Raw genomic sequence first — 25,621 nt, forward strand, 5'->3', positions numbered from 1 at the left:
AACTTGTTTTTTGGTTTATGGTAAGCTCCTTAATAACAATGCACTTAAAAATCGTTTGTGTGAATCTCAACAGAATCTTTTAACTACATTTGATTAATGGTTCATTCCTATCAGAAAATGGTAACTAGGAGCCTGGATGGCCCAAATCGAGGCATGAAGTTATCAGGCTGGAGACGTATTGTAGTCAGGATCATTGTTTAAAAAATATTTGAAATATCATGTCTAATTTGGTATAGTTAAAGTTAATATTCAGAGAGAATTTCTTTCTTTTAAAAAATTATAAAAAACTAAAAACGGATTATTGACTTCTCTCAAAGTTTTAATAAGAGAGTTATAGCTCTCCTTATATTGTTTAATTATATAATCTTGTTTTGGAAGGAACTTTTAGTACTTGGTTTTAAGTGAATTTATATTATTTTATGTAAAGTTTTAAATTTCTATAGGTCTTATATTTTTGAAGGAATAGAGTGAGGGTAGGGGGAGAAGGGAGCATTAATTCAGATGGGTTTGTTGAGAATATTTTTCTGAGGAATTGATATTGAAGAATGAGAAGTTGTTAGCTGTGCAAGAGCTGCAGAAAGGGGGTGTCAGGCAAAGGCTCTGAAAAGGGAGACTAGGTATATTTCTGAAACAAGGCCATGTTGCTGGAACACGGTGGGGGGGGGGTGGGGCAAGGAGGGCATAGCCCAAAGGAAGGGTGCATGTCGGGAGGGCCAGGCCAGGAGCTCCATATAGACAGGGCCGTGTAGATAGGTTGTATATTTGCACAATAGGAAACTGTTAAAGGATTGTTAGCAAAGGGAGTGATGTGATGTGATCTGTCTTTTTTGAATGGTTGCTCTGTCTGCTATGAGAAGAATGCATTGGCAGGGACAACTTTGGAAGCCAGGAGCCCAGTAATGAGGCTGGTTCAAAAAATGAGGCAGGAGAAGTGCTGGCTTGGTCTAGGTTTAGTGTGGATGTGGAGAAAGGTGAATGAATTCAAGATAAGTTTTGGGGATAGAAATGGTGGAACTTGGTGATGGATTAAATACAGGGAGTGAGAGAGAGAGGTAGGAATCCAGAACAACTCCAACATTTCTGCTTTGAGTAATGGAGAGCAGTATGGTGGTACCATTACCAAAAAGGGGAGGACAGATAGAGAAATAAGGGGAGATGGAGACTAGGGAATTCAATTTTATACTTACTGGGGTTGTATTTCCTATGAATCATTCAGGGACCATGTCAAGAGGGCAAACAAATATCCAAATCTGGAGCTCATTGAAGTTCATATTTGGAAATAAAGTGGTAATAGATTAATGTTCACATCAGTTTAATTCAACTGACTACTGTATGTTCAGGCACTGTGATAGGCACTGTGGATAAGACTTGAATACAAGCTTCTTGATGTTAGGAATTCTGTTATGCTTTTTTATATCAAGCTACCAGCATAGTACTTAGCACATAGTAAACATATAGTAAATATACACCAAATGAACAAATGATCTAGAAATCAGGTAATATCAGAGAGTTTCTTAGAGAACTTATTTTCCATTTATAGTCCTGCTCTTCATTCTTTCATGTATGTAAGAGTTGAACTATTATTATAAAATTGATTTGATACTGTTAAAATGTTCTCCCTGAGAGAGCTTTCTGTGTAAGTGGCGACACATCACATAGCCTAAGCTACATTCACTCCACAGTGTAGACCCTGTTTCATCTCTAATGTATTTAACATGGAGTGTCTTTAGGTATAATATCACAAACATTTCTAAATGCTTTCCTTTTGATTGTTTTTTTTTTACTGCTGAAAAAGTTACTCCTATTCTTTTATCTATGAATCCACAGGGATTATTAAATTCAATTAAAATGAATTTGAAAGTCATGCTTTATAAAAAAAAATTAATTTTATTGAAGTATAGTTGATTACAGTGTTGTGTTAGTTTCTGGTGTGCAGCAAAGTGATTCGGTTATACGTATATACAATAGGTTACATTTGCTAATCCCAAACTCCCAATCCATCCCTCCCCTACCCCGCCTCTCCCTTGGCAACCACAAGTCTGTTCTCCCTGTGAGTCTGTTTCTGTTTTATAAATAAGTTTGTCATATATTAGACTCCACATGTAAGTGATATCATATGGTGTATTTGTCTTTCTTTGTCTGACTTACTTCACTTAGTATGATAGGCTCTAGGTCCACCCATGTTGCTGTAATTGGCATTATTTTGTTCTTTTTTATGTGTGAGTAATATTCCAGTGTGTGTGTGTGTGTGTGTGTGTGTGTGTGTGTGTGTATACACACCACATCTTTGTCCATTCATCTGTCAATGGATATTTAGGTTGTTTTCATGTCTTGGCTATTGTAAATGGTGCCGCTGTGTATTTTAAATGGGGTGTATGTATCTTTTTGAATTATAGTTCTTTTTCCGGATATATGCCCAGGAGTGGTATTGCTGGATCATACGGCAATTCTATTTTTGCTTCTTGAGGAACCTCCATACTGTTTTCCATAGTGGCTGTACCAATTTACATTCCCACCAACGGTGTAGGAGGGTTTCCTTTTCTCCACACCCTCTCCAGCATTTGTTATCTGTAGACTTTTTAATGATGGCCATTCTGTGACCGGTGTGAAGTGGTACCTCATTGTAGTTTTGATTTGCATTTCTCTAATAATTAGTGATGTTGATGAGCATCTTTTCATGTGCCTGTTGGCCATCTGTATGTCTTTGGAGAAGTGTCTATTTACGTCTTCTGCCCATTTTTTGATGGGGTGGTTTGTTTGTTTGTTATTGAGTTGTATGAGCTGTTTGTATATTTTGGAAATAAAGCCCTTGTCGATCGCATCATTTGCAAATATTTTCTCCCAGTCCGTAGGTTGTGTTTTAGTTTTGTTTATGGTTTCCTTTGCTGTGCAAAAGCTTATAAATTTGATTAGGTCCTATTTGTTTATTTTTGCTTTTGTTTCTATTGCCTTGGGAGACCATGAAAGTCATGCATTTAATGTGTATCCCTCCTTTACCATAGGAATGACAGTAAGTGCTAATAAAGATGGCTTGGGGATGATTGTTCGAAGCATTATTCATGGAGGTGCCATTAGTCGAGATGGTCGGATTGCTGTTGGGGACTGCATCTTGTCTATTAATGAAGAATCTACTATCAGTTTAACGAATACCCAGGCACGAGCCATGTTGAGAAGACATTCTCTCATTGGGCCAGACATAAAGTAAGTATCATTTGGGTCCTATTTTGGCTTGGGAAATTCAGGAATTTCAATTCATTAATCAGAATTTTTTTCTCAGTACATACTTCTGTTTGATATACAAAAATTATTATATATTTATTTAATATAAATCACTGAAGAATTTGACTATTCCTGAGAAGTTATTGATTGTATTGATTGTAGTCTTTAGGACACTATATCTACAATCAGTAACTTCTTAATACTAACAATACTGAAATACAGTTGACCCTTGAACAACACAGGTTTGAACTGCACAGGTCCAAATATACACGGATCTTTTTCAGTAAATACACAGTTGGCTCTCTCTGGGTTTTACATCCTCAGGGGCAGCCAACCTTGGATCAAAATTTCCATCTGAGGTTGACTGAACCGTGGGTATAGAGGGCCAACTGTATTCTGCCATTTTATATGTAAGGGACTTGAGCATCCATGGATTTTGGTGTCCATGGGGGCACCTGGAACCAATCCCCTGCAGATACCTAGGGACAGCTATACTTCAAAACAGTGTTGCCTTCTATTTTTATTTTTAATTCTCCAGTGATTTCTGCAAAAATCTTAGATGTAAGAGATATGAAATCTCTTTCATAGAGCAGGACAGTCCACTCTTAGGAACTTACAAAGAAGTTTGGATTGGCCTCAGTAGAGCAAATTGTGCGCTACCTAATGATCTGTATGAATCCTCCAAGTCAGCCAGTTCTTTAAGGGCCAGGCATGGTAAAGATCATATAGAACAGTGTCAGTCTGACCCATAATTTATCCTTTGTTGAACTGCCTCATGATATAAGAGAATTCACCAAAATGTTGATACAGTCTGACGGTAGGTCATATAGGCTATTTTGTCAGGAAGTGTTTAAATGTCTCATCATCCCATAATGTACTAAAAGCATGTCATATATGTGGTTTGTTTTTTAAGTCACTAGACATTTCTTGAGTCAGCATAAAAATCAGTTCATAACTTTATTGGCACACCTCAACAATGTAAAAGCGTTCCTTTTTTTCTCTAGCATTAATAATTGAATATTTGCATATAAGGGATAAAATAGTAAAATAAGAGTTCAAGGAAAGATTGTTTACTTTAAATTGATGTGATGAATACTAGTATGGGAGACTTTTTTGTATTAATATTATCTTACTGACTGCATTCTGTATTCTTCTTCTGCAAAATACATATCAGTAGAGCTTAGGTAAGAAAACTGTATTTACAACCTGTTTCTCATTTTTCTGTTAATAAAAAGCAGAAAAATATATGCTGTTTAGAGTGCATTCTGCTGTCTTATAAAAAGGAAGTTTTATTTTTAGGGCAGAATTTCACTCAGGGGCTTTCATATTTTTGCCTGCCTTTTTGACTTTTATTTTATAATGAAACAGATCATCAGATCATGTGACGGTTCCATAATTATCTTATTAATCATGCAAGTACAAGTGAAGATCATTAAAAATGTCAGTGCCTCTACAATAAATAAAAAGAGAAACATTAAGTGCTTTCCTCACCACTTGCAGGCTAGTGTCCCTTCATTTTGCTTCAAAGATGAATGATAAGGATCTACATGGAGACTCTTTACTGCCGGGGTTTTAGCTTATGTAGTTTTGAGGTACTATAAAATACAGATGGCCTCGTAAGTGGTCATTTGATTTATTGTGTGATAATGCACGTCTTATGTCGTGAGCCCTGATGCAGGTCTCCTGTCCACTTTTTGGCACTGAGCACTAGAATTGGTGCTTGGTTTTAACCTTACCTCGCCGTTCTAATGTACTGCAGAACTTAAAAAGTGGCCCAAAAATTAGATCATTGTGACATTGATTTAGTGTAAGTCATGTACCTAGTCAACTCTAGAAAAGGTGTCAGGTGCATTTTCAGGCTACAAAGCCTTTTTCTCCTTTCCTGTTTTGTGTTTTTTTTTGGGGGGAGGTGTTTGTTTTGATTTGTTTTGTTGTTTGTTTTCCCACCCTCTGATTTAGCACCAGGATTTACCCACTTATGCATTCAGCAGCTTTATTAAGACTGTGACGAGTATCTAGAGAGCTAGTTTCATAAAAAATTGCTTTAGGATTCCAGGAAGCAAAATGTAAGGTAGTATCTTACATTGAAAAGAGAAAATAAGAAAAATCCTACAACCTTCCCTCCTCTGGAAATCAGTCAGTCAGTCTCTTTCTCACATGCTCACATGCGTGCATACACACACTCACAAACACACCCACAAATTACATTGATTTCTCCTCAGGTATCCTATTAAGGCTGTGATTCGGATGGCTGTAGTTTTGACTCATTGGGTAAATGATAAAAAGAAATGAGAATCATAGAATTCTTTTTCAGAAAAATTGTGTCAAGTGGTAAAACAGCCATTTAGATTGACCAGGGCTGAGCACTGTGTTCCATGCATTTTGCATGAAGTGTTTTTGGCCGTTTCTCCTCCCTATCACTTGCCTTCGTGAAGCAAAAGGTTTAAAATTACCTTGAAAACTCTGTGGGTAATCCTTCCAAATGGAAAGGCTCGTCCTTCCATTACTCTGCATGGAACCATAATGTTAAGTGCCAGTTAAGTGTTGTGGTCATTGCTTTAATCTAGGCTCCATCCATGTCTCTTCCTCTTGATTTCTTGTTAGGAAGCTAGCTTAATCTGGGCTGGTGGTGGAGGAATGTATTGCAGGGACTTAAAAAAAAGGACTCTAATTTGTTCAGTTACATAACTGATTGGTTTTAGGAAAAGCATTGCTTATTGAGACAACACACTGGCTTCTTTTTTGCCGCTTACGAGAGATGACTAGGAACTTTGTGTATGCGTGTTCGTGCGTGCCTGGGTAGATAATTTGAGTTTCAACAGTTCAGGAACAGCCAGTGTAAGTTCCAGGTTTCATTATTTTCTATGGAAAACCAGATGTGAAGCCTCACCAGAATGCATTCTGTCTCACTTCCCACTCCACCTTGCCAGGAGTGCTTATATTTCTGTAATAATAGCCAGGGTTTTGCACTTAGCGGCAGCTGCTTGTAACATCTGCCAGATAATTACCAAGCTGAATCAGAATTCACCTGCCTTAACCTAAAGTGTGGGATGAATTCCTGATCAAGGAATAAAAGATTGATTGCAGTTACATTTTTCTATGCTTGTTAATAATCAGTGCTATAGACACCAGTAAAGAGCAGATGCTTTTCTGGGGGAGGTGTAGATAGGAGGGAGGTGGGAAGGGGAAAAAACAACCGGGAGCACCCACTTTTAACTACATATGTATGCATCTCACATTCAGCACAAGACATTGACATTTGTTAACACCATTGTAAAAAGATGCCGCGGTGTATGCTTCACATTCTAGATTCTCTGCAGCACCTGCTGACGATCGAGCCCCCTTTTATGTGTGAGTATTGGCGATTCAAAAGCTCATTATGGCTGCGTGTTACAACTTGTCTGTGAAACCTCTTCATGCTTTTGCAGCATCCCAATGTGGCGATAGACCCAGATAGAGATTCAGTGTATATACATTTTGGCTTTTTTTTTTTTCTTCTTTATGTAAGAACATACTTCCAACAGCTATGAGATGGTTACATTTTCACATTGTACTGGTGATTATGAACTCATTTGAAGATCATACTTTCCTACTACTAAGCTTTCCAGCTCTTTTTTCAGGGAGTGATCCTGTCTGCATATGCAGGCGCAACCTCTGGGTTAATAGCTGTGTCACATTTCAGCATCACTAATGCTATTCTTTTTCTTCCACTCCACGTGTAACCTAAGGTTAGTTTGCCTTTAAGAATTTTTAATACAACTCTCAAATAAGCAGTTTCAGTGTGTTTATGCAGTTCATAATGTAGTTTGGTGTTCTTGGTTGGTGTCTGGAGGTTTTGTGTGGCCGTGTGACCAGGCATGTATTATAATTGTTCTGCATGGGCTAATGCATTGTGGGATGCTTGTTCTGATGGCCTTGCCGTCTGTGTTGGGCTAAATATTTACGAAAACTGCTTTCTTTCCTCTTTCTCACTGCTCTAAAATATCAGAAAAATATTTGTAAAGCTCTTCCTCCCCCACCTTTTGGTAAAGGGTAAACACCTTTGAATAAATATAGAGAATTCATTTTCAACAGTGTTTGGGATAGAAACAGCTTTTCCTTCTCAAACCAATTAAAAAATTAAATACTTTTAACTGATTATTCTTATTTTGCCTCTTGTGTTCTAGCTTTTTCTCCTCACCTCTTCCTGGCTTTTTTTCTTAAGGTATTATTTATATGAGTTTTAACTTTACTGAACCTTCAGAAATAATACCAGTTTTCTTGAATAGGCTTTTCAGGTTTTATGTTTTATTTTTCTTTGTGTAAAGGCAGTCAGTCTTCTTCCCCAACCTAATGTGTTAAACATTTTTGACTCATTATTTTTGAAGGGATAAATGCAAATTTGCTATTCAGTATACTTTTGTAACACTATAGAGAAGGTGTTTTTATAGATGAATACATAAAGTAGCGCCAGAATTAAAATGCAACTCTCTCACCCAGCCTAGTCCTAAATCCACTGAAACTGTGTTTTTTACTTCAGTTTGATCCTTGAGGTAAAAGTGTCACAAAGTGTCGTAAGGGTCTTCGGCTTATGACAGAATGATCAGGTGTGGCCAGGCTGGCTGGCGCTCTGTTAGAGCGCTGTGTTATGTTTGTATTGTGCTTCTTGGCTTACAATAGCCTCATAAAAAGTGACATCCTTTTTGTGATTGAGGATATGGAGATTCACTGGTGGTGATTTACCCTACCAGAACACTCCGGAGAAGCAGCAGAACTGTGTCCTCTGACTCTAAACCTAAGCGACCTCACAGAGTGAATGCTTTTTATGGAAATCACCCGTATGTCTGAAATTATGTATCTTCCTCACTCAATAAATTATGCCATTGGTATAATTCTTATTTTATTATAACATGAAAGACAATCCTTTTTCTTTGCCCTTTAGTGCTAAGGTTTTGTTACTTATTGTCTTCATGGGTAAGCTATGGTTAGCCAGTTTAATAGTCTTAATGATTTTTGTGAAGACTTTTTTAATAGTCTTTTTGAGTTTTGATACATACTTTTGTTTCTTTGCACAAATATGCTGAACCGACTTCAAATGCATTCTTTGTCTTGCCTTACTATTCATTAATTTGAGGATCTCGGAACAGACTACTTAAACAAGTCAATCAATTGTGTAGCCTGATAGGACAGCAGTAAACTTAAATTTTCAGATGTCAGTTTCTAAGCATTATAGCTGTAATAAGCATCTTACTCTGTGCCTTCCACATGATAGGCATTCAGCCAGCACTTGTTGAATTAGTAAGAGACCATTCAAGTGTACACAGTAGGCTTTTCTCTGAAACCGAAATGAACATATAAGAAGTTGCTACAAATTAGTAACAGAGTCTTTCCATAAACTTATAATGGTTTAACTTCAGACTTGAGAGTTAATAATTTAATAAAGCTAGGATATGATTTTTGATAATGCTTGTTAATGTCCAAAATTAATTGTGTATTATGGGAGAATATAAAGTAATTTGGTATACCCAGTGTTTTAATAGAGTTCACCTAATTTGTTTCTGCTAAGGAACCCAAAAATCTTTGGACAAAATAATGTTATTATTGACAATTATTTTTCTAAGGATTTATAGATCTCTTTAATTTCAAAAAATTCCTGTTAGTCTTCTCATCTGGAAATAGATATTATGCTGTTTTCCTCCCCCATATGATTATTGGTAAACACATAGTCTATCAGCAGTGTTTAAAATTTTAATTTCTGTTGTTATTCTTGCCTGTAGGATACTTTATCCTTTTGAAGTTTGGATTCTCTACTGAGTTAAGCCAATTCAAATGAGTTGTGTGAAAAAGTAGAGGTGAAGGGACAATATAATTTTATTTTATATTTTGGAAGATTCCCCTAACAGGCAAAACTTTGCTTCCCTTTGCTTTCATGGATTGTGTCTTGTTCCAGAATTACTTATGTGCCTGCAGAACATTTAGAAGAGTTCAAAATAAGTTTGGGACAACAATCTGGAGGAATAATGGCACTGGATATTTTTTCTTCCTACACTGGCAGGTAGGTGAAACTGTAAATCTGCTACAGTGAATGAATGATACAGCAGGTTATAAAGAAGAGTTTTGAATCCAGAGTCAGAGAGTAGTAGAAATGAAAAAGACTGAATTCCTTTTCTCTCTTTCAAGATTTTAAAAAATATTCACCCCTTTCCCCCATATTACTTAAGGAGTGATCATATATTGTGGAAAATTTGGAAAAAACTGTGAAAAATCAAATCAAGAAATTAAAACATCTTTAGTTGTACCACTCAATATAGCACTTTCAACATACTGAGTTTTGGGAATTTACCCCAGATACGAGTATGATTTCATTAACTCCCTGGAACGTACAATTTGTATGGTATTGTATCACTTTTCCTCTTTCATAAACAAACATTTTCAGAAATTTTATTTATATCTTTATTAACGTACATACAGATTCAAAAACATTTTCAGTAGTTATGTTTTTACTCTTTTGGAGAACGTTGAGTTGAACGTCTTTGTATATATGCATGTTAGGAAATGGTGTATATGGCTTTTTAAAGCCTTTTGATATGCAGTGTATTAAGAACCTTTAAATAATACAGGAAAAGTAGTCCCCCCCACCCCCCATTAGGAAAGGCAGAAACTAGGTTTTGATGCTGCTGCTGAGTTCAGCACAGGGAGAGAAATAACGTCTTACTGCTTTTCCGGGAAGAATGCACCGCTTTACACTTCTAGCTGTGGGCCTGTGTTTTTTCAATTACATTAGAAACTGAGTAACAGATTTCTCTTTAAGCATGCTGTAGAGAAAAATGGCTTTGCAAACATTCTGAGGTTTGCTCACTAAAGTTCTAACATCCCAGGGCACCCTGGTGTGCAGTGACTTTGCAGGCGTCACGATATCACATTGCTCTTTCCTCTACAAATTGCACATGGCTGCAGCTATCCAGAAAGTGTCAGGGAAGGAAAGGTGTGTTATGTGTTTAATAAAAGCAAAGAATGTCACGGCCCTTAGGGCCTCTTGAATTTTATGGGAAAAGGAGTATTCATTCCACCCTGTACAAAACTCAGCCATACTCCTGTCTAGAATTTCCATCTCGGGGTTAATGACATGAATTGAGTACAGCTACCTGGTACTTCCTATTAAAATGGTAAAAGCAGTAATTGCAGTGTCCTCTGAAATATCATTTCAGATGGCTTAATTAAAGAATATGCCAAGATAACATGGTATTCTTACTAAGTTCCGAGGCCTTAAAAGCACTCAAAAATTTACTATTAGAGCGAAAGAGCCACTTTCAACACTGTGCTTCCCTCCCAGCACAGAAAGGAGAAGGGCCTGAATTGTACAATGCTGTGACTAGCTGCTTCCCTGCAGAAAAAGTATATTTGCTGTTAATATAAGGGTGCTCAAAACAAAATGGTCTTCGTCCTACACAGGAGGAATCTGCACCAGAGAGGTTAAGTTACTTGCCCAAGTTTCATGGCTAATAAGTGGCAGAGTCAAGGTTAGATGCATGCAGTCAGGCTCCACGTTCTTAACCATTGGATCCAAAAAAGAACTGCACCAGCCCAGTATAAAAATATGGGGCAGCATAGCATGGAGGTGGAGAGTTCAGGTTTTGTAATAAGGTGGCCTCAATTCAAGTCTCACCTCTGCTCCTTCACTGTGTGACTTTGTGCCAATTTCTGGCACCTTAATGCACATGAAAGAGAGTTAGTTATTATAGTCGACAGAAATTTTGTTGATATTCAATAGCAAACACGAGTGCAAAATTCATTCTTGGCTGAGTGAGTGCTGGGGAAAAGAACCGGTCCATTCTGCTCTTTGGAGCACATGACCCAAGGCCCGTAAACCCCAGCCTAAGATGGATAAAGAATAATCAGCACATTTACAGGAGCATATCTGGGTTAGTGAAATGATTCGAGATTGGAGAATCATTTGAAGGGAATGGGGTTTTTGTATCAGAAGACTCAGGATATTCATCATCTTATAGCTCAAAAGGCAGGAGCGTGTGATGTAATGTGTGTGCTTGTGTCTGAGCAGCTCCCCCAGCTTGGGCTTTAGGGGTAAGGACTGAATATTTTAGGTACTCTTTCAAAGTTCTCATTCCTGTCTATGTTCCTTACCTGCTTTTTCTATCATACTCTCTCCAGTGGTGTTTCCAGAGGGTTAGGCCTTTTATCTGCCTCGCATCTTAACGGATTGAGCTTCACTCAGACTAGTCTCAGTCAGCTTCTTAACATTGTTTTGAAAATCCTTCTTTGGATCCATTCTCAACCATCGTGTCCCACTGTCAGGCTTAGGCTCTGGGGACCCCAGCCTCATTCAGAGTCTCCTTCCTCAGTTTACACAGAAGGGGAATTCAGTCACACAACCGATGGGTAGGAACCACAGGCAGGTGGATTTCCTTTTAACAGATGAAAAACAAAAATCTAGCATTCAGGTCAGAGAAAGAATGAGACGTTCAGGGAGAGCCTGGACAAATTGTTTGGCAGAAATGTTGGGAAACACATTCAAACACAGTCTGATTATTGGATTAGATGACTTCTGATCTCAAAGTCTGAAGATGATGTAATTTGACAGAATTATATCTGCTCGGATATACTACTGTGTATCACTAAGGTGTATTTTCATGTTCATGCTGAGTAGAATCAAATTCAGTATTCCTGTCAGGGGAGAATGGATATAATCTGAACATATACTGTCTTGAGATTTTTTTCAATTTCTATAAAAATCAACTGCAAACATTTATTGAATTAGAGTTTTTAAAGCCTTCTCTATTTTCAAAAGAACATGTGGGCATATTTCTTTAGAAATCCATTTTTTACTAACAGCGTAAGGCCACACCATAATTGATTTAACCATTCTCTATGGCCCTTGCCATTTATTGATGCAAAGTGTTCCTTTGGGAAAACAAAATGTTTCTTGACAAGGTTATTATTTTACGGTTTTATTTATAGTCAGTTAACAGATTGGACACATTTTGCTGTATGCCTGGCATTTGGCAAAATCTGAATTCCTACAGAAATTGAAAACTGACCTTGAACACAAGCGTACTGTAAATTGCTTCCTGTAAGGAGAATTCTGTGTCTGGCTCCTTTGGATGGGCTGAGCCGGACCATAAGCATTTTCCATCTGTCTTCAAAAGTTGAAGGGAAAGCATTGGTCCATCCTGAGGAAGCAGAGATGCTACATTCCTGGTGTACTTGATGATAAGCTCTTTCAGGCCAGGGATCGATCAGGGCTTTGCAAGCTTATAACCCACATGGTGCTTCTACTTTCTTGTGCACGGTAAGCATTTAAGAAATAACTTGTTGAATAGTTTTCTTTAAAATTCTGGCATTTTCCCTTTATTTTCATGCCTTTCCTTTCTTCGTCCATGTTTCGTTAGGAAAGAGACAGACTAGACAAGATTCTTTGTGTTCTGCTATATCTCCAGACTCAGTTATAGTAGATTGATTGTAATGTATGGTTTTTATTTTATGTAAAATAAAATACAGGTTTTATTTTTCCCCTTAATGTAAATTATTATCTACTTATTAGTTAAGTATGGTGAAAATATAATGCAGTTCTGCATTTTTAGCCAAACCAACAATAAAGTACATGTAAGATAACCTTGCATGGCTTTACTAGGATTTGGGAGTACTCACTGTGTAACTCTTTAACAGAGACATTCCAGAGCTACCAGAGCGAGAAGAAGGAGAGGGGGAAGAAAGTGAACTTCAAAATGCAACATACAGCAGTTGGAATCAATCCAGGCGGTAAGAACTATTTCTGTCTTCCACCTACTTGGTGTTTAAAAATAGGGAGGGGTGGTTTCAAGTACTGGATTGCAACTTGCTACTGTGACTTTGAGCAAGTTGTTTAATATTCCTTACCCTCCATTTCTTCATGGGCACAGTGGAGAAGATAATTTGTATCACACAGGGTTAAAACTAACATGTATTTGAGGATCTGACACATAGTAGGGACTAAATAACCTAGAGAAAATTAAGCATAGGTAGTTGGAATATTTTTTGTAGAGTTGATCTTAGGTAAACCACGAAATGTTAACTTGAAATTTTTCTAGCATTTGTAGAAACGAGATATTCAAGCATATATATTCAAAATGTGTGTGTAAACGTCTTATCATAGGCTGCAGTTATTCTAAAACATGCTTTTTCTAGAACGAATCTTATATATAATAGAAAAGATGACGTCCCTAAATCTGCTCGGATATACTACTGTGTATTACTATGGTGTATTTTCATGTTCACGCTGAGTAGAATCAAATTCAGTCTAATAGGAATTTTTTGAATCCTGATTATGGACCCAGATGAGAGGCAGGTGATTTTGTGAAAAACAGGGAAGTGTAAGGCATAAATACTGCCTTTAAAGAAGCTATTATGCATTTGGGGAGGCAAGATATAGAGACACACAAAGTAATTAAAGAAAAATGTAAGGTATTTTGCATTAAGTGTAAAATATAAGTAATTGTTGGGTACTTTCTCTAAACAGATCTAAAAGTGACCATCACAAAGGTGCCTTTTACATAGTAAATACTTAATATTTATTCTACAATGAATAAATAAAATTCTCGAGAGAGAAAAATTTCTACTCTGCAGATGTGTAGTACAGTTTGATGAGTTTCCTTGCTTACAAATGAGCTTGAGGCTACAGCCATCACATGTAAACATTCTCTAGGTCAAATCCTGTTCAAAGTATAGGAAACCTTTTATGTTGCTTTCACGAAAGACAGTAAGCATTTTCAGCCATCTAAAATGACTTTTTGATTTGAATTTTTTAAAAACTGTTTAGACTGCTTAGAGAAATTAAGGTCTTTCTACATTATTACCCACATTGACAATATAAGTGGTAGATCTGTGGCAGAAAAAATATTATAAGATATTAAGTTCCTTGTTTATTTGAAGAAAGAGGCAGAAGTAAGTTAGATAGAATTATAAATATTAGATGAAATTATATATCTATCTATATATATGTATATATACACCCAGTGGAATGTTACTACTCAGCCATAAAAATAATGAAATTCTGCCATTTACAGCAACATGGATGGACCTAGAGAATATTATGCCTAGTGAAATAAATCAGATAGAGAAAGACAAATACTGTATTACATCACTTATATGTGGGATCTAAAAAATAAAACAAACAAATGTATATGCAAAACAGAAACAGACTAACCGATATAGAAAACAAACTAGTGGTTACCAAAGGGGAGAGGGAAGACTGCAGGGACAAATTAGGGGTAAGAGATTAAGAGATATAAACTACTATGTATAAAATAGATAGACAACAAGGATATACTGTATAGCACAGGGAATTATAGCCATTATCTTGTAATAACTTTTTTTTTTTAAATACGTTTATTTATTCATTTTTGGCTGCGTTGGGTCTTTGTTGCTGTGCATGGGCTTTCTCCAGTTGTGGCGAGCAGGGGCTACTCTTTTTTTTTTTTTTTTAATTAATTTATTTATTTATTTTTGGCTGTGTTGGGTCTTCGTTTCTGTGCGAGGGCTTTCTCTAGTTGCGGCGAGCGGGGGCCACTCTTCATCGCGGTGCGCGGGCCTCTCACCATCGCGGCCTCTCTTGTTGCGGAGCACAGGCTCCAGACGCGCAGGCTCAGTAGTTGTGGCTCACGGGCCCAGTTGCTCCGCGGCACGTGGGATCCTCCCAGACCAGGGCTCGAACCCGTGTCCCCTGCATCGGCAGGCAGATTCTCAACCACTGCGCCACCAGAGAAGCCCTGTAATAACTTTTAATGGAGTATAATCTGTAAAGATACTGAATCACTATGCTGTACCCCTGACATTAATATATGTTAAATCAACTGTACTTCACTTAAGAAACATTTTTGAAATAATAATTAAATTTTTAATTTAAAAATAAAAATAAATAGTAGAACCTTTTAAATTTGGGGGAGAATTCAATATCATAATGCATGTAAAGTCCTTAGTACAGTGCCCAGTACAGAGTGAGCACTCAGTCAGTGTCGATCTTTTCAGCATCTTCATCATCGTTACTCATAACAAAGAAAATAAAGCGTTGAACACAGGAATCATTATGAAATTTTCTTATGAGAAGGGTATAACTTATGGACCAGAAGATTTTTATACTTTTATCCTCGATTTTAGCCTTCACATCAGCCTAAGAGGTGTCTCTAAAGGCAGTAACTAATTTACAGAGAGGATATGTCTGGAGCTTCCATAAATCTTAAAGAAGATACTCTGCCCTTCCTAACCTACATAGAAGCACTAAGGTATTTTGGGGGAAAGTTCATAGAAATTCATGAGGAAGCTTTACCAAAATAGCCAGAGCTTTTAGTAAATGAGGAACAAGTGTTATGAATATGCTTTACAACATTGGAAACCTGCTAGGACATTTTTTCATGCAGTCAAGAAAAACTTACTTTGTGTGGGAATAGAGAATACTTTTTAGCAAAGCGTAAATTTTAAGATTGTAAAATAATCTGTGTTACACTTTTGTGTGATTTTCATGTACAGGATTGTATCATACTGTATGTATCATTTTCCAACTTACTCTTCTCTCAAACCAATGTCTTGGAGATCTGTCATGTTGATACTTAAATATCTAATTCATTCAGTTTGTTGCAGTGCATTTCAGTATATGAATATACCACAGTTTATTCTCATTGATATTTGAGTAGTTAACAGTTAATTATTATTATAATAATTCTGTGCAGTAAATATATCTTATTTTCTTATATGTATGGATGAGAATTTATCTAGGTGTATATCCCAAAGTGGAATTGCTGGCTCATAGATTGAACTGTATTATTTACTAGAAGTTGTCAAATTGCTTTTTAAATTCACTATACCAATTTTTACTTTTATTTCCAATATATATGAGTTTCCTTTTCCCCACATCCTTGTTACCACATCGTATGATCATTTAAAAACTGTTTTTGTCAACCTGATGGGTAGAAAATGGTAAGTTATCTTAGTAAACAATGTATAGGCATAACAGGATTGAGGTGCTGGGGTACACATTTGCTCATTTGTCATATGAATTGAATATTATACCTTGTTGACATTACTTCAGTAATCATAATTATAATCATCATAATAAGAGTAATCAGAGATTTATTGATTGCTTAGTATGTCCCAAAGCTCTGTTTTGCACGTTACATGTATTCCTGAATGCAATCCTCACAGGAGCTCTCTGATGTCGAGACTCTTGTTGGCTCCGTTTCCCAGCTGAGGAAAGTAAAAGAGAGACTAAAGAAGTTGCAGAGGGTCACACAGTTGTTAAGGAGCGGAAGGGCAGGACTTTAGCCCAGGAGCTCTTGGTTCTAAGTTCAAGCAGCCTGGCCTCAGCTCTGTCTTACCTTTGCTTTTCTGAATTTCACTCTTTTTTAAACCTGTGTTCTCCAGAAAGGCTGCCGTTTTTCTGTAAAACCAGCTCTGCACATGTTCTGTAAAATTTTTCTTTTATAGGTCTCTCTTTTTTTTTTTTTCTTTCCACGGAATGTTTACCATGTTCTGCTCCGTGAATCCTGAGTCTGGTTCCTCAGCGCTGGGGTCCTTTTGGCAGCTCTGTCTTTGCTTATCTGCTCTGATGTTTTGAGGAGTTACAGCCTTTCCTCTAAGGAGTGGATCTGAAAGCACTTTGCTGTCTGTGCCACATCCTGAGGAAGCACAAGGCGCTGGTACCCAAAGGCTGTTTAACCTCTCTGTGCCTCTTCCCTTTGTAAACTGGGGCTGACAAGAGTATCCTCCTCATAGGAGTGATTTGAGAATTAAATCAAAGTGTGTGGAACTCACTTAGAGAACAACGCTGAGCACATGATAAGCCTTTAATAAGTGTTTGCTGCTGCTGCACTTTTTCGTATTCAGGGAATCATAAGAACCACTCTCTAGTTTATAGCAACCACAAAGAGCCCTAGGAGACATTTTCTTTCATTCTTTCTTTTATTTATTTTTTTTTTACATTTTTAAAAGAAGAGCGAGGAAGCCCCATCTGTGTATTTTGGATTCTTAAATATGAAACACAATGGCTAACCCTGCTGACTTTAGTACTTTGCCCTTTTACCTTAGGAAATGGAAGAAGTTGGTTCTTATCTTTCCCAGAATTCGTAGAATGAAAGAAAATGATGAATAGAATTTTAACTAGTTTAAGCTATTCTCACAGATTTGTTAAGATCAGGAATCATGGTGAGATCCTTTTAGACTAAACAGTAGATCTCTAGGATCTTAGATTTCTAATAAAGAAAAAAGTGCTGACCAAAGAACATGTGGGTTTCATCACCTACCTCATGTGACCAGTTGCCTGCCCTCTCACGCCACCTGTGGTCCTCTTTTATCCCAGTCTTTTCTCACTGTGACCTCCCTCATTGCACAGGAGTCCTACCTCCATCCTTTCGTTACCTCTGGGAGCACCTCAAATGTCAAGTTTGAGAGCATGCTGGACCATGCTTTCTTCATTTATCTGATGTCCAGTGTCAGCTGACTCCCTTCCTGCAGCTGGGAGTAGACTGCACAGTCTCATTACCTATCTCAGAGCTTTCTACTCAGTGTCTCTGCTTCCAGTCACCTGAGCTGCTCCTTCATCTTGGCCAAACACCTCGCTGCAAATCACCTTATTCTTATATCCCGCCTTTTCAAAAGACATGTATTTTCAATTCATCCATAGCTCTGACAGCTATTTGCGGTTATCAGATAAGAGTTCATGTGGTTATTATGTGGGTAGAGGAAGTACATTCAGGACACAGGCAGTAGCAAGCGCCATGGCCCCAAGGCGGGAGAGCATGTCTGATGAACCTAAGGAACAGCAAGATGATGTTGTAGCTGGGTTGGAGAGAGGAAAGTGGAGAGCTGTGAGGGATGCATTTAGAAGGTGGTGATGGGATCAGATCACGGAGGATCTTGGTAGCGCTGCTAACAAGAACTGTTCTTCTTGCGCTGACTCTTAGTTTCTAGGTCTGTGTTGGCAAGACAGACTTCTACAGAGGTAGGCTTCTGATACAGTGCATGCAGAAATGTTCTCTCTCTTGATTGGGTTGCTAAGCTTAGACGGTACCATCTGTTTGAGGGTAGCTGAATTTTTTGATGTCTGCAGTATTAGAGCTTCTGGAAAATGGTCCTTTTACATTCATCGGTGCCCCAGCCTGGAGTATGAGTCCAATATTAACTTGTAACAAATCAGCTTCAGAAATACATTAGTATTTATCAGACCCTGTAAAACACATAATTGGAAGAGTATTTAAAATGATCTTGTTTTACTACTGGTAAAACCTTAATAAATTGAGCAAATAATATTTGCAAAAATTAACATACCTAACATTTTATTCCTTTGAATTTAAAAAAATGTGTTTACTATTATCATTTTTGAATCATTTTTTAGTGTGTTAGGTCAGTGGCATTAAGTGTGTTCACACTGCTCTGTAACCATCACCACCATCCACCTCCGGAACTTTCTTCGTCTTGCAAAATTGAAACTCTGTACCCATTGAATAGTAACTCCATCCCCCACCCCATGCATCTTCTAGCAACTACCATTCTATGTTATGTCTCTATGGATTTAACTACTCTAGGTACATCATATAAGTGGAATCGTATAGGATTTGTCCTTTATTTCACTTAGGTAGCTTATTTCATTTAGCATAATGTTCTCAAAGTTGATCTATGTCCTAGCATGTGTCAGAATTTCCTCCCTTTTTAAGGCTGAATAATGTTACTTTGTATTTATATACTGTTTTGTTTATTCATTCATCTGTCCATGGACACTTGGGTTGCTTCCACCTTTCGGCTGTTGTGAATAATATTTCTATGAACATGGCTGTAAACGTATGTTTTCAAGACCTTGCTTTGAATTCTTTTGGGTATATACCCAGGAATGGAATTGCCGTATCATATGGTAATTCTGTTTTTAATTTTTTGAGGAACTTCCATACTTTTTTCCATAGCAGCTGCAACATTTCACATCACTACCAACAGTGTACAAGTGTTCTAATTTCTCCATAATTTCTACAATTTTTCCCTGCCAACGCTTATTTTCTGGGTTTCTTTTTTTTTTTTTGATAGTAGCCATCCTACTGAGTGTGAGGTGGTATTTCATAGTAGTTTTGATTTACCTAATGTTAGTGATGTTGAGCATCTTTTCATGTGCTTATGGGACATTTGTATATCATCCCTAGAGAAATATCTAGTCAAGTCCTTTGCCCAATTTTTGATCTGTTTGTTTTCTTTTGTTGTTGAGTTTTAGGGGTTCTCTAGATATTCTGGATGTTCATCCCTTATTAGATATGTGGTTTGCAAATATTTTTCCCATTTTGTGGGTTGCCATTTTACTCTTTTGGTAGTACTTTTTGATGAACAAAAGCTTTTACTTTTATTGAAGTCTGGTTTGTCTGTTTTTGCATTTGTTGCCTGTGCCTTTGGTGTCATAGCCAAGAAATCATTGTCAAACCCAATATTCTGAGGCTTTCCCCCTATACTTTCTTATGAGAGTTTAAAATTTCATTTATTTTTTATAGGGTTGAACTCTGGCGAGAACCAAGCAAATCCTTGGGCATCAGCATTGTTGGTGGACGAGGGATGGGGAGTCGTCTAAGCAACGGTGAAGTGATGAGGGGCATTTTCATCAAACATGTTCTTGAAGATAGTCCAGCTGGCAAAAACGGAACCTTGAAACCTGGAGATAGAATAGTAGAGGTACCCTCCAGTGAGCTTTCTGTGCTAAAATTATTCACCTGGGCCATCCTCTTTACCAAGGGAGTCATCATCTTTACACTGACCCAACATTAGAGTAAAATGTGTTTGCTGTTAAAGCATTTCTTTCTTATTTGTTTGTTTTCGTCCATAATTTTTCTCTTCAGTATATGATGACAGATTATATATCTCGATGTAGAGATGGGTGTTTAGGGGTATAATGAACTGTTTAAAAAAACATTGGCACTAAGATAAAATACTTAAGTTCGGTTTAAAGAACAAAGCAAATTTCTTGGGGAAATCATTGAATCGTTTAAAAGTATACATACACACACAGAATGTGTACATCATAATTAATCCCTTAAATGAGATTTTATTTCGAGAAATACTTAAATGTTGTTGGATGAGATTTTTTAAAGTGAGTCTTTCTGGTAAAGCTTTTATGTTAAGATTCTGATTGCCTTTTATATAAATGTCTCCCCCACCACCCCTGCCAATCCAAACGTGGCGTTTCCTCCATCTCAGTGCTGTGCCCATTCCCCATTCATCAGTAAGGGCTCTGTGTGTGTGTGTGTGTGCACGTGTGAGTTGGTACGTACACACATGTGTGTATGCATGTATGAGTACTGCGTTATGTGTGAGAGAGAAGCGTTTGGTCAAACTGTACCTAATCCCTTAATTCGAAGCTAAGTTTAATATTTTAAATGAACTCTTCTCTCCTGAGTCACTCATCATTTACTCAACAAATATTCCTGGAGAAGCTGTTGCATTCCAGGTGCTGTAATAGGCTCTGGGGATCCCACAGTAAATAAAACACTGTGCCTGCCTGTCAAGTGGGACAGACTTGACAAGTGATCAAGTCACTTCAGAGCAGTGTGATGAATTATTTGATCAGCATAAGCATAGTTTTAGTTTAGGTTAGAGGAAGGAGTAGCTGACCCAGGTTTGCTGAGTTGTCAGGATTTAGAGAGAAGACTAAAAGAGACAACTTCCAAATAGAAACCGATCACTTTGTTATTATAACAACCATTATTTTTACTTTGTACAAGTGATTGTCTCTCATTTTTGAAATCCATATAACTTAGACACTAAAATGCCTTAATTGTGTAGAAGAAGGTTATACATATCAGTCACAACTTTGAAATGAACATTTTGGGCATTGATCTATTTATTCCTTTATTGATTGTCTCTGAGAGTTGAAGAAGGAAGAAGATTGAGACTTGAGAGAAAGCAAGGGCCATGTCTGGTGTTTTGTTTTTTTTTCTTCTGACCATTTATAAGGAAGAATGATGGGCTTTTTTTTCTCTCTTCCTGCATCTTTACTTTTCATTAGATGATACCTTAGCCCCCTGTTAAAGGATTCTTTTTTAGTTATAGTACTACATAAAATTTCTAATTTAAGATTATCACAAGGCAGTTTATTTTATAGGTACTTCACTATTGAATACCTTTGACCTAAGTAGAAAAAAGTAAGAAATGTTTATAAATTATTTCAAGAAAAGATTAATCATAGTTTGCACCAAAATGTTTGTTTCAGTGTATTAAGAGAGTTAAAACATCCCTTTCAAATTGAAAAGAAAGGATTTTTGCCTGTGGTAAAATACTGCTAAGCAACAGTTTGTTGAATGTTGTTACGTGCAGGGGCTTTTTTCTGTAAATAAGAAGCCTTAGGCCTCTTTAATCCTGGGGATTCTAGAACATGTCTCTACTAAGAGTTTCTGAAAATGTATGTAAATTAGAGACCTGAGAAGTATTCCATTCTAAGTATAGAGTTCTTTGGACTTGAGCAAAGATATTTAATGTCCTGTTAAATTTTCCCACTAATGAAATATATAGTAAACATAAATACTTTTATTTTACAAAAAGTTAGAAGCCATTTTTAATATGCACTGAAAGAAATGTTGTTATTTCATCTAAGTATCAACATGAGGGAAGTTTTCAATTAAATATAGTATATAATTCTTTTAAAGGTGATAATGTTCTATGCAGAGATCTAATAATTTTCTTTTTCAGAATTATGTCTACTCTGATTTTTCTATTTTGTTGTATATACCATTCTCTGGTAATTGGAAATGATAAAATTATACCAGTGTCCTATAGTTTTCTGGCAGGATTAGCATTTGGCCTTTCAAACTATTTTCCTTCCTATTCGTATAGTGCATAAGCTGAGCTGATCATCACCCAGGCAAGCCATGGTCAATAAAAAGTTACAAAATAACTTTCGCTTTCAAGCTATTTATATAAGAATTACTAACAGATAAGCACAATTTCTTGGCTTCCAGCTCCTACCACGTCTACTGCAAAGATTCTTTTGCCAAACTAACCTTGCCATAACCTGATTTTTCTGAACATCAGAATTTTGTTTTTAACTTCAGGCTTCGCTGTACAGAGAGAAATACACAAAGCGTCACACACCCACTTCCCCAACCACTCTGTAATGAATTGGAAGAAAATTTGTACAGTGACTTTCATGATGAAAACAGTGCTGCTAGGCAGTCCCCTTGTATTATTTCTTTAATGATGCTGATTTATTAATTGAAAGGGACAACTGGGCAATGTAAGGGAAGCAGAAGCAGAGCCTTCATTCTAATTGATTATTATTTCAGTTGATTATTGGAGACAGAAATCTGTGTCCAAAACAAGGGACCACAAGTCTGCTGGACAAATGAAAGGTTCTGGAGCCTCATAAGTACTCTCAGTTATTTTTGAATCTGAAACGGATTTTTTAGGAGACTCACCCAGGATCCTCAAAACCCCAGATCGACAAATTGTTCTGTTGTTCTGTAGCTTCTTGAAATGTTAAGCTGAGGCCTTCCATTGCAGGTGGATGGCATGGACCTCAGAGATGCAAGCCATGAACAAGCTGTGGAAGCCATTCGGAAAGCAGGCAACCCTGTAGTCTTTATGGTACAGAGCATTATAAACAGACCAAGGGTAAGCAAACACAAAGGGCAAGGTAGGCATATCCAAACAGTATTCAACTTGGAATCTAATGTATCCAGGGCCAAGTTGTTTCTAGGACCCGAGTTCGAGTCTTGAAATCTCAGGAGACTTTTTAGAAGTTTATTTTGCTTTTTTTTCTTTTTTTTTCCCCATTGAGTTGTCCTGGAAATCCCTTCTACCATGTTTAGCAGACACTTGAAGCCTGTTAAAAACACACAAGTAGGATTCATTGGTGGCCCATAGGCATCTAGATGGATAATTATTAGTGTTCACTATAGTCATAAAATATTTAAGTTGTTAAGAGGGATGTGATGGAGTCATTCAGGTTGACAGTCTGTGACGTCTAGTCAAGTCCCTTAGAAGCCAGAGAGATTTCATTTTCTTTATAAATTTATTCTCTGGACAGAATTTCCAGTTTATGCAATCTCATGATTTCCTGTGCATGATCTTTCATGTATTTGTCTATCCCAGTGAACATTAACTTTCCACATGATGGATTTTGTTTAAGCTGTATGTTTATATGCTAGTGATTTCATACCTGCTGTTTCCCAGCCATCATCACTGACTGTATAGCTCTCATTACTGTACAGCCCCTGGTGGACAGAGACCTACTAATGAATTTTACCGTCAGTTGTCACAGGTGAAATGGCTTTAAAAAATGTTTTAGAAATTCTAAGCACATTCAGTGAATGTTGTTTATGAAGATACTAAGGGAAGCTTTGTGTATTCGATGTGTTGAAAATTACGAAGATGAAAATTATGCCAAGAGTTTAAAACTTTTTTTCTATTTTTTCTTTATGCCTCAGTGAAAAAAATAATATTTTCCTGTGCAGCAGGTCTTAAATATTTTGGGGCCACATACCCCTTAGAAAGTTCTTCACATTTACTGCAAAGTTTGCATAGCATTTCAGGAGTTTCCTAGATGTCCTGAGGCTCATAGAGAATTTCCACTTCTGGATTTAAGAACCCCTGTCATACTGAATCTCTTTGAAATACCTCCTTATTAGCTTTTAGGGTTTGTTGTATTTAGAAAGAAAATGTTATCACATGTGAGGGAAGTGAAAAGAATAATCTAAAACTTAAAATATGTAATTTTATGTATAATACATTTAATTTTAATTCTTAAAATTAAAAATTTAAGATAGCAATGCTCAAATGATGGAAGGAGCATAGCAAACAGGTTTTTAGATGAGATCAGTAAAAGGAACTTGTCAATATTCTGTGCCCTGGGAAACAAAGTGACCAGATTTATCCTATTGGTTTTTCCTTTTGTTGTCAAGACAGGTGTAGCTCTGGTCTGAGTTCACTGTAAGAAATGAAATAGTAGTTCTTAATGTAAGCAGTTATCTTCACATCTGCAGTTTTTAATCATTCAGTTGTTGATTGTTAGGTGATAATTATCCATTCAGATGAGAAAATCTGCCAAATGGTGGGGCTGTATCATCCTGCATTCTTTTCAGATGCTATTCAGTTTGTTTAAATAACTACAGATCTTTCTACATTTGTTTCCATTTGTTGTGTTAAACATAGACACAGTATGATAATGTTGGTAAATGGCTGTTTAAGTTAAGTTAAAGCTATTTTTTGTGTGTGGGTGGGTTTTATTCCTTTTTTTGTTTTATTTTTAATTTCCAACTTTTATATCATTTAGGACAATACTATAAACTGCTGAATAGGATTCTCAGATTACTTTTGAAAAAACTACAAACATTTCTTTCAATGCCAGTCACATTTTCTAATGCACTAGGAAGATATTTTTCTCATGCACCTGGAAAATATTCCTATTTTATTATCTGAGGTATAATGAAGCCTGATTTATAGCAATTATTCCAGAATAAATCTTGCTTAGAATGACATGTGTAGTCAAATGATACGTGACAGGGTTTAGGACATGGTACCCTGAAATACGACACCTTGGTATATTGAATATTTAAACTGAAGTTACTTGAGAAAAGGTGGGTGCTGGAAAGACTCTGACCTCCCCCTTCTCTGCTGAAGCAGGTCAGAAGACTCTTCTGAGAGATCTTAAGGAAAGGAGCATCCTTATCTCCAGAGGAGGAGGAGGAATCCTGGGAGGAATCAGAATGAACAGGCCTTGCTAAGTTTCCCCCAGTTAATTACACTTAGCTCGTGCTGTTTTGTCCTATCATATTTTCTGTAACTTTCTACTCTTCATAAGACCTCCTGTAAAAACACTCAGACTTAACCATTTCTTCTGGTCTTCATTTCCTTATGAAGGCCCCGTGTCATGCAAAACTTACGTTAAATCAATATACATGCTTTTCTCTCGTTAATTTGTTTTTCGTTACAGAGGTCCAGTCAAGAATCTACGATAGGTAGAGGAAAGATATTTTTCCTCCTCTACATACATATTTTGCTTTGGGAAATTAGAATTAATTTTGCATTTAAGAGGAGATATACTTTGTTTTTAATGATTTACTTCCCTATGAAAATAATCATGTCTCCAGGAATCTAAAGGAAAAAAATTACACATACATAAGAGTCTCTTGATGGGAAACATTTTATTTGTGGATATAATAAAGCTTCAAGAAAAACTTGTACATAGACTGAAAAGCCAGTCAGTCTCTTTGGCTCTTAAACTGTTCAAGAATTAGAACTTCCCAGAACTAGCCCTGATAATTCCACCAGTATGACACTTCAAACTCAGTCTGACCACATTGTCTCATTAAAGGGTGGGTCCCACTAATATGGGCCAGAGGATGATTTTGTCTTCCCTGTGCTGCTTCTTAGTTAACAACGTTTCTGTTTTCATCAGCCCTTGGAACTATAAACA

General features: G+C 36.9%; 1 protein-coding gene across 17 annotated transcripts in view; it reads left to right on the forward strand.

The window, feature by feature from the left end:
• Positions 1-25,621, forward strand: part of MPDZ (multiple PDZ domain crumbs cell polarity complex component) — a 362,584-nt gene that overhangs the window by 301,616 nt on the left and 35,347 nt on the right. For 10 of the 17 annotated variants that reach the window (XM_059924722.1, XM_059924725.1, XM_059924723.1 and 7 more), the window contains 6 exons: positions 3,003-3,201; positions 6,529-6,570; positions 9,149-9,253; positions 12,883-12,975; positions 19,710-19,887; positions 22,708-22,818. In XM_059924722.1, coding sequence (XP_059780705.1) covers positions 3,003-3,201; positions 6,529-6,570; positions 9,149-9,253; positions 12,883-12,975; positions 19,710-19,887; positions 22,708-22,818 — 728 coding nt within the window. The remainder of the gene's footprint in view (positions 1-3,002; positions 3,202-6,528; positions 6,571-9,148; positions 9,254-12,882; positions 12,976-19,709; positions 19,888-22,707; positions 22,819-25,621) is intronic. The other 7 variants (XM_059924728.1, XM_059924729.1, XM_059924734.1 and 4 more) reach the window with 3 other exon arrangements.

This window comes from Balaenoptera ricei, chromosome 6 (assembly GCF_028023285.1).
Source record: "Balaenoptera ricei isolate mBalRic1 chromosome 6, mBalRic1.hap2, whole genome shotgun sequence".
In the NCBI taxonomy this organism is placed as follows: domain Eukaryota; kingdom Metazoa; phylum Chordata; class Mammalia; order Artiodactyla; family Balaenopteridae; genus Balaenoptera; species Balaenoptera ricei.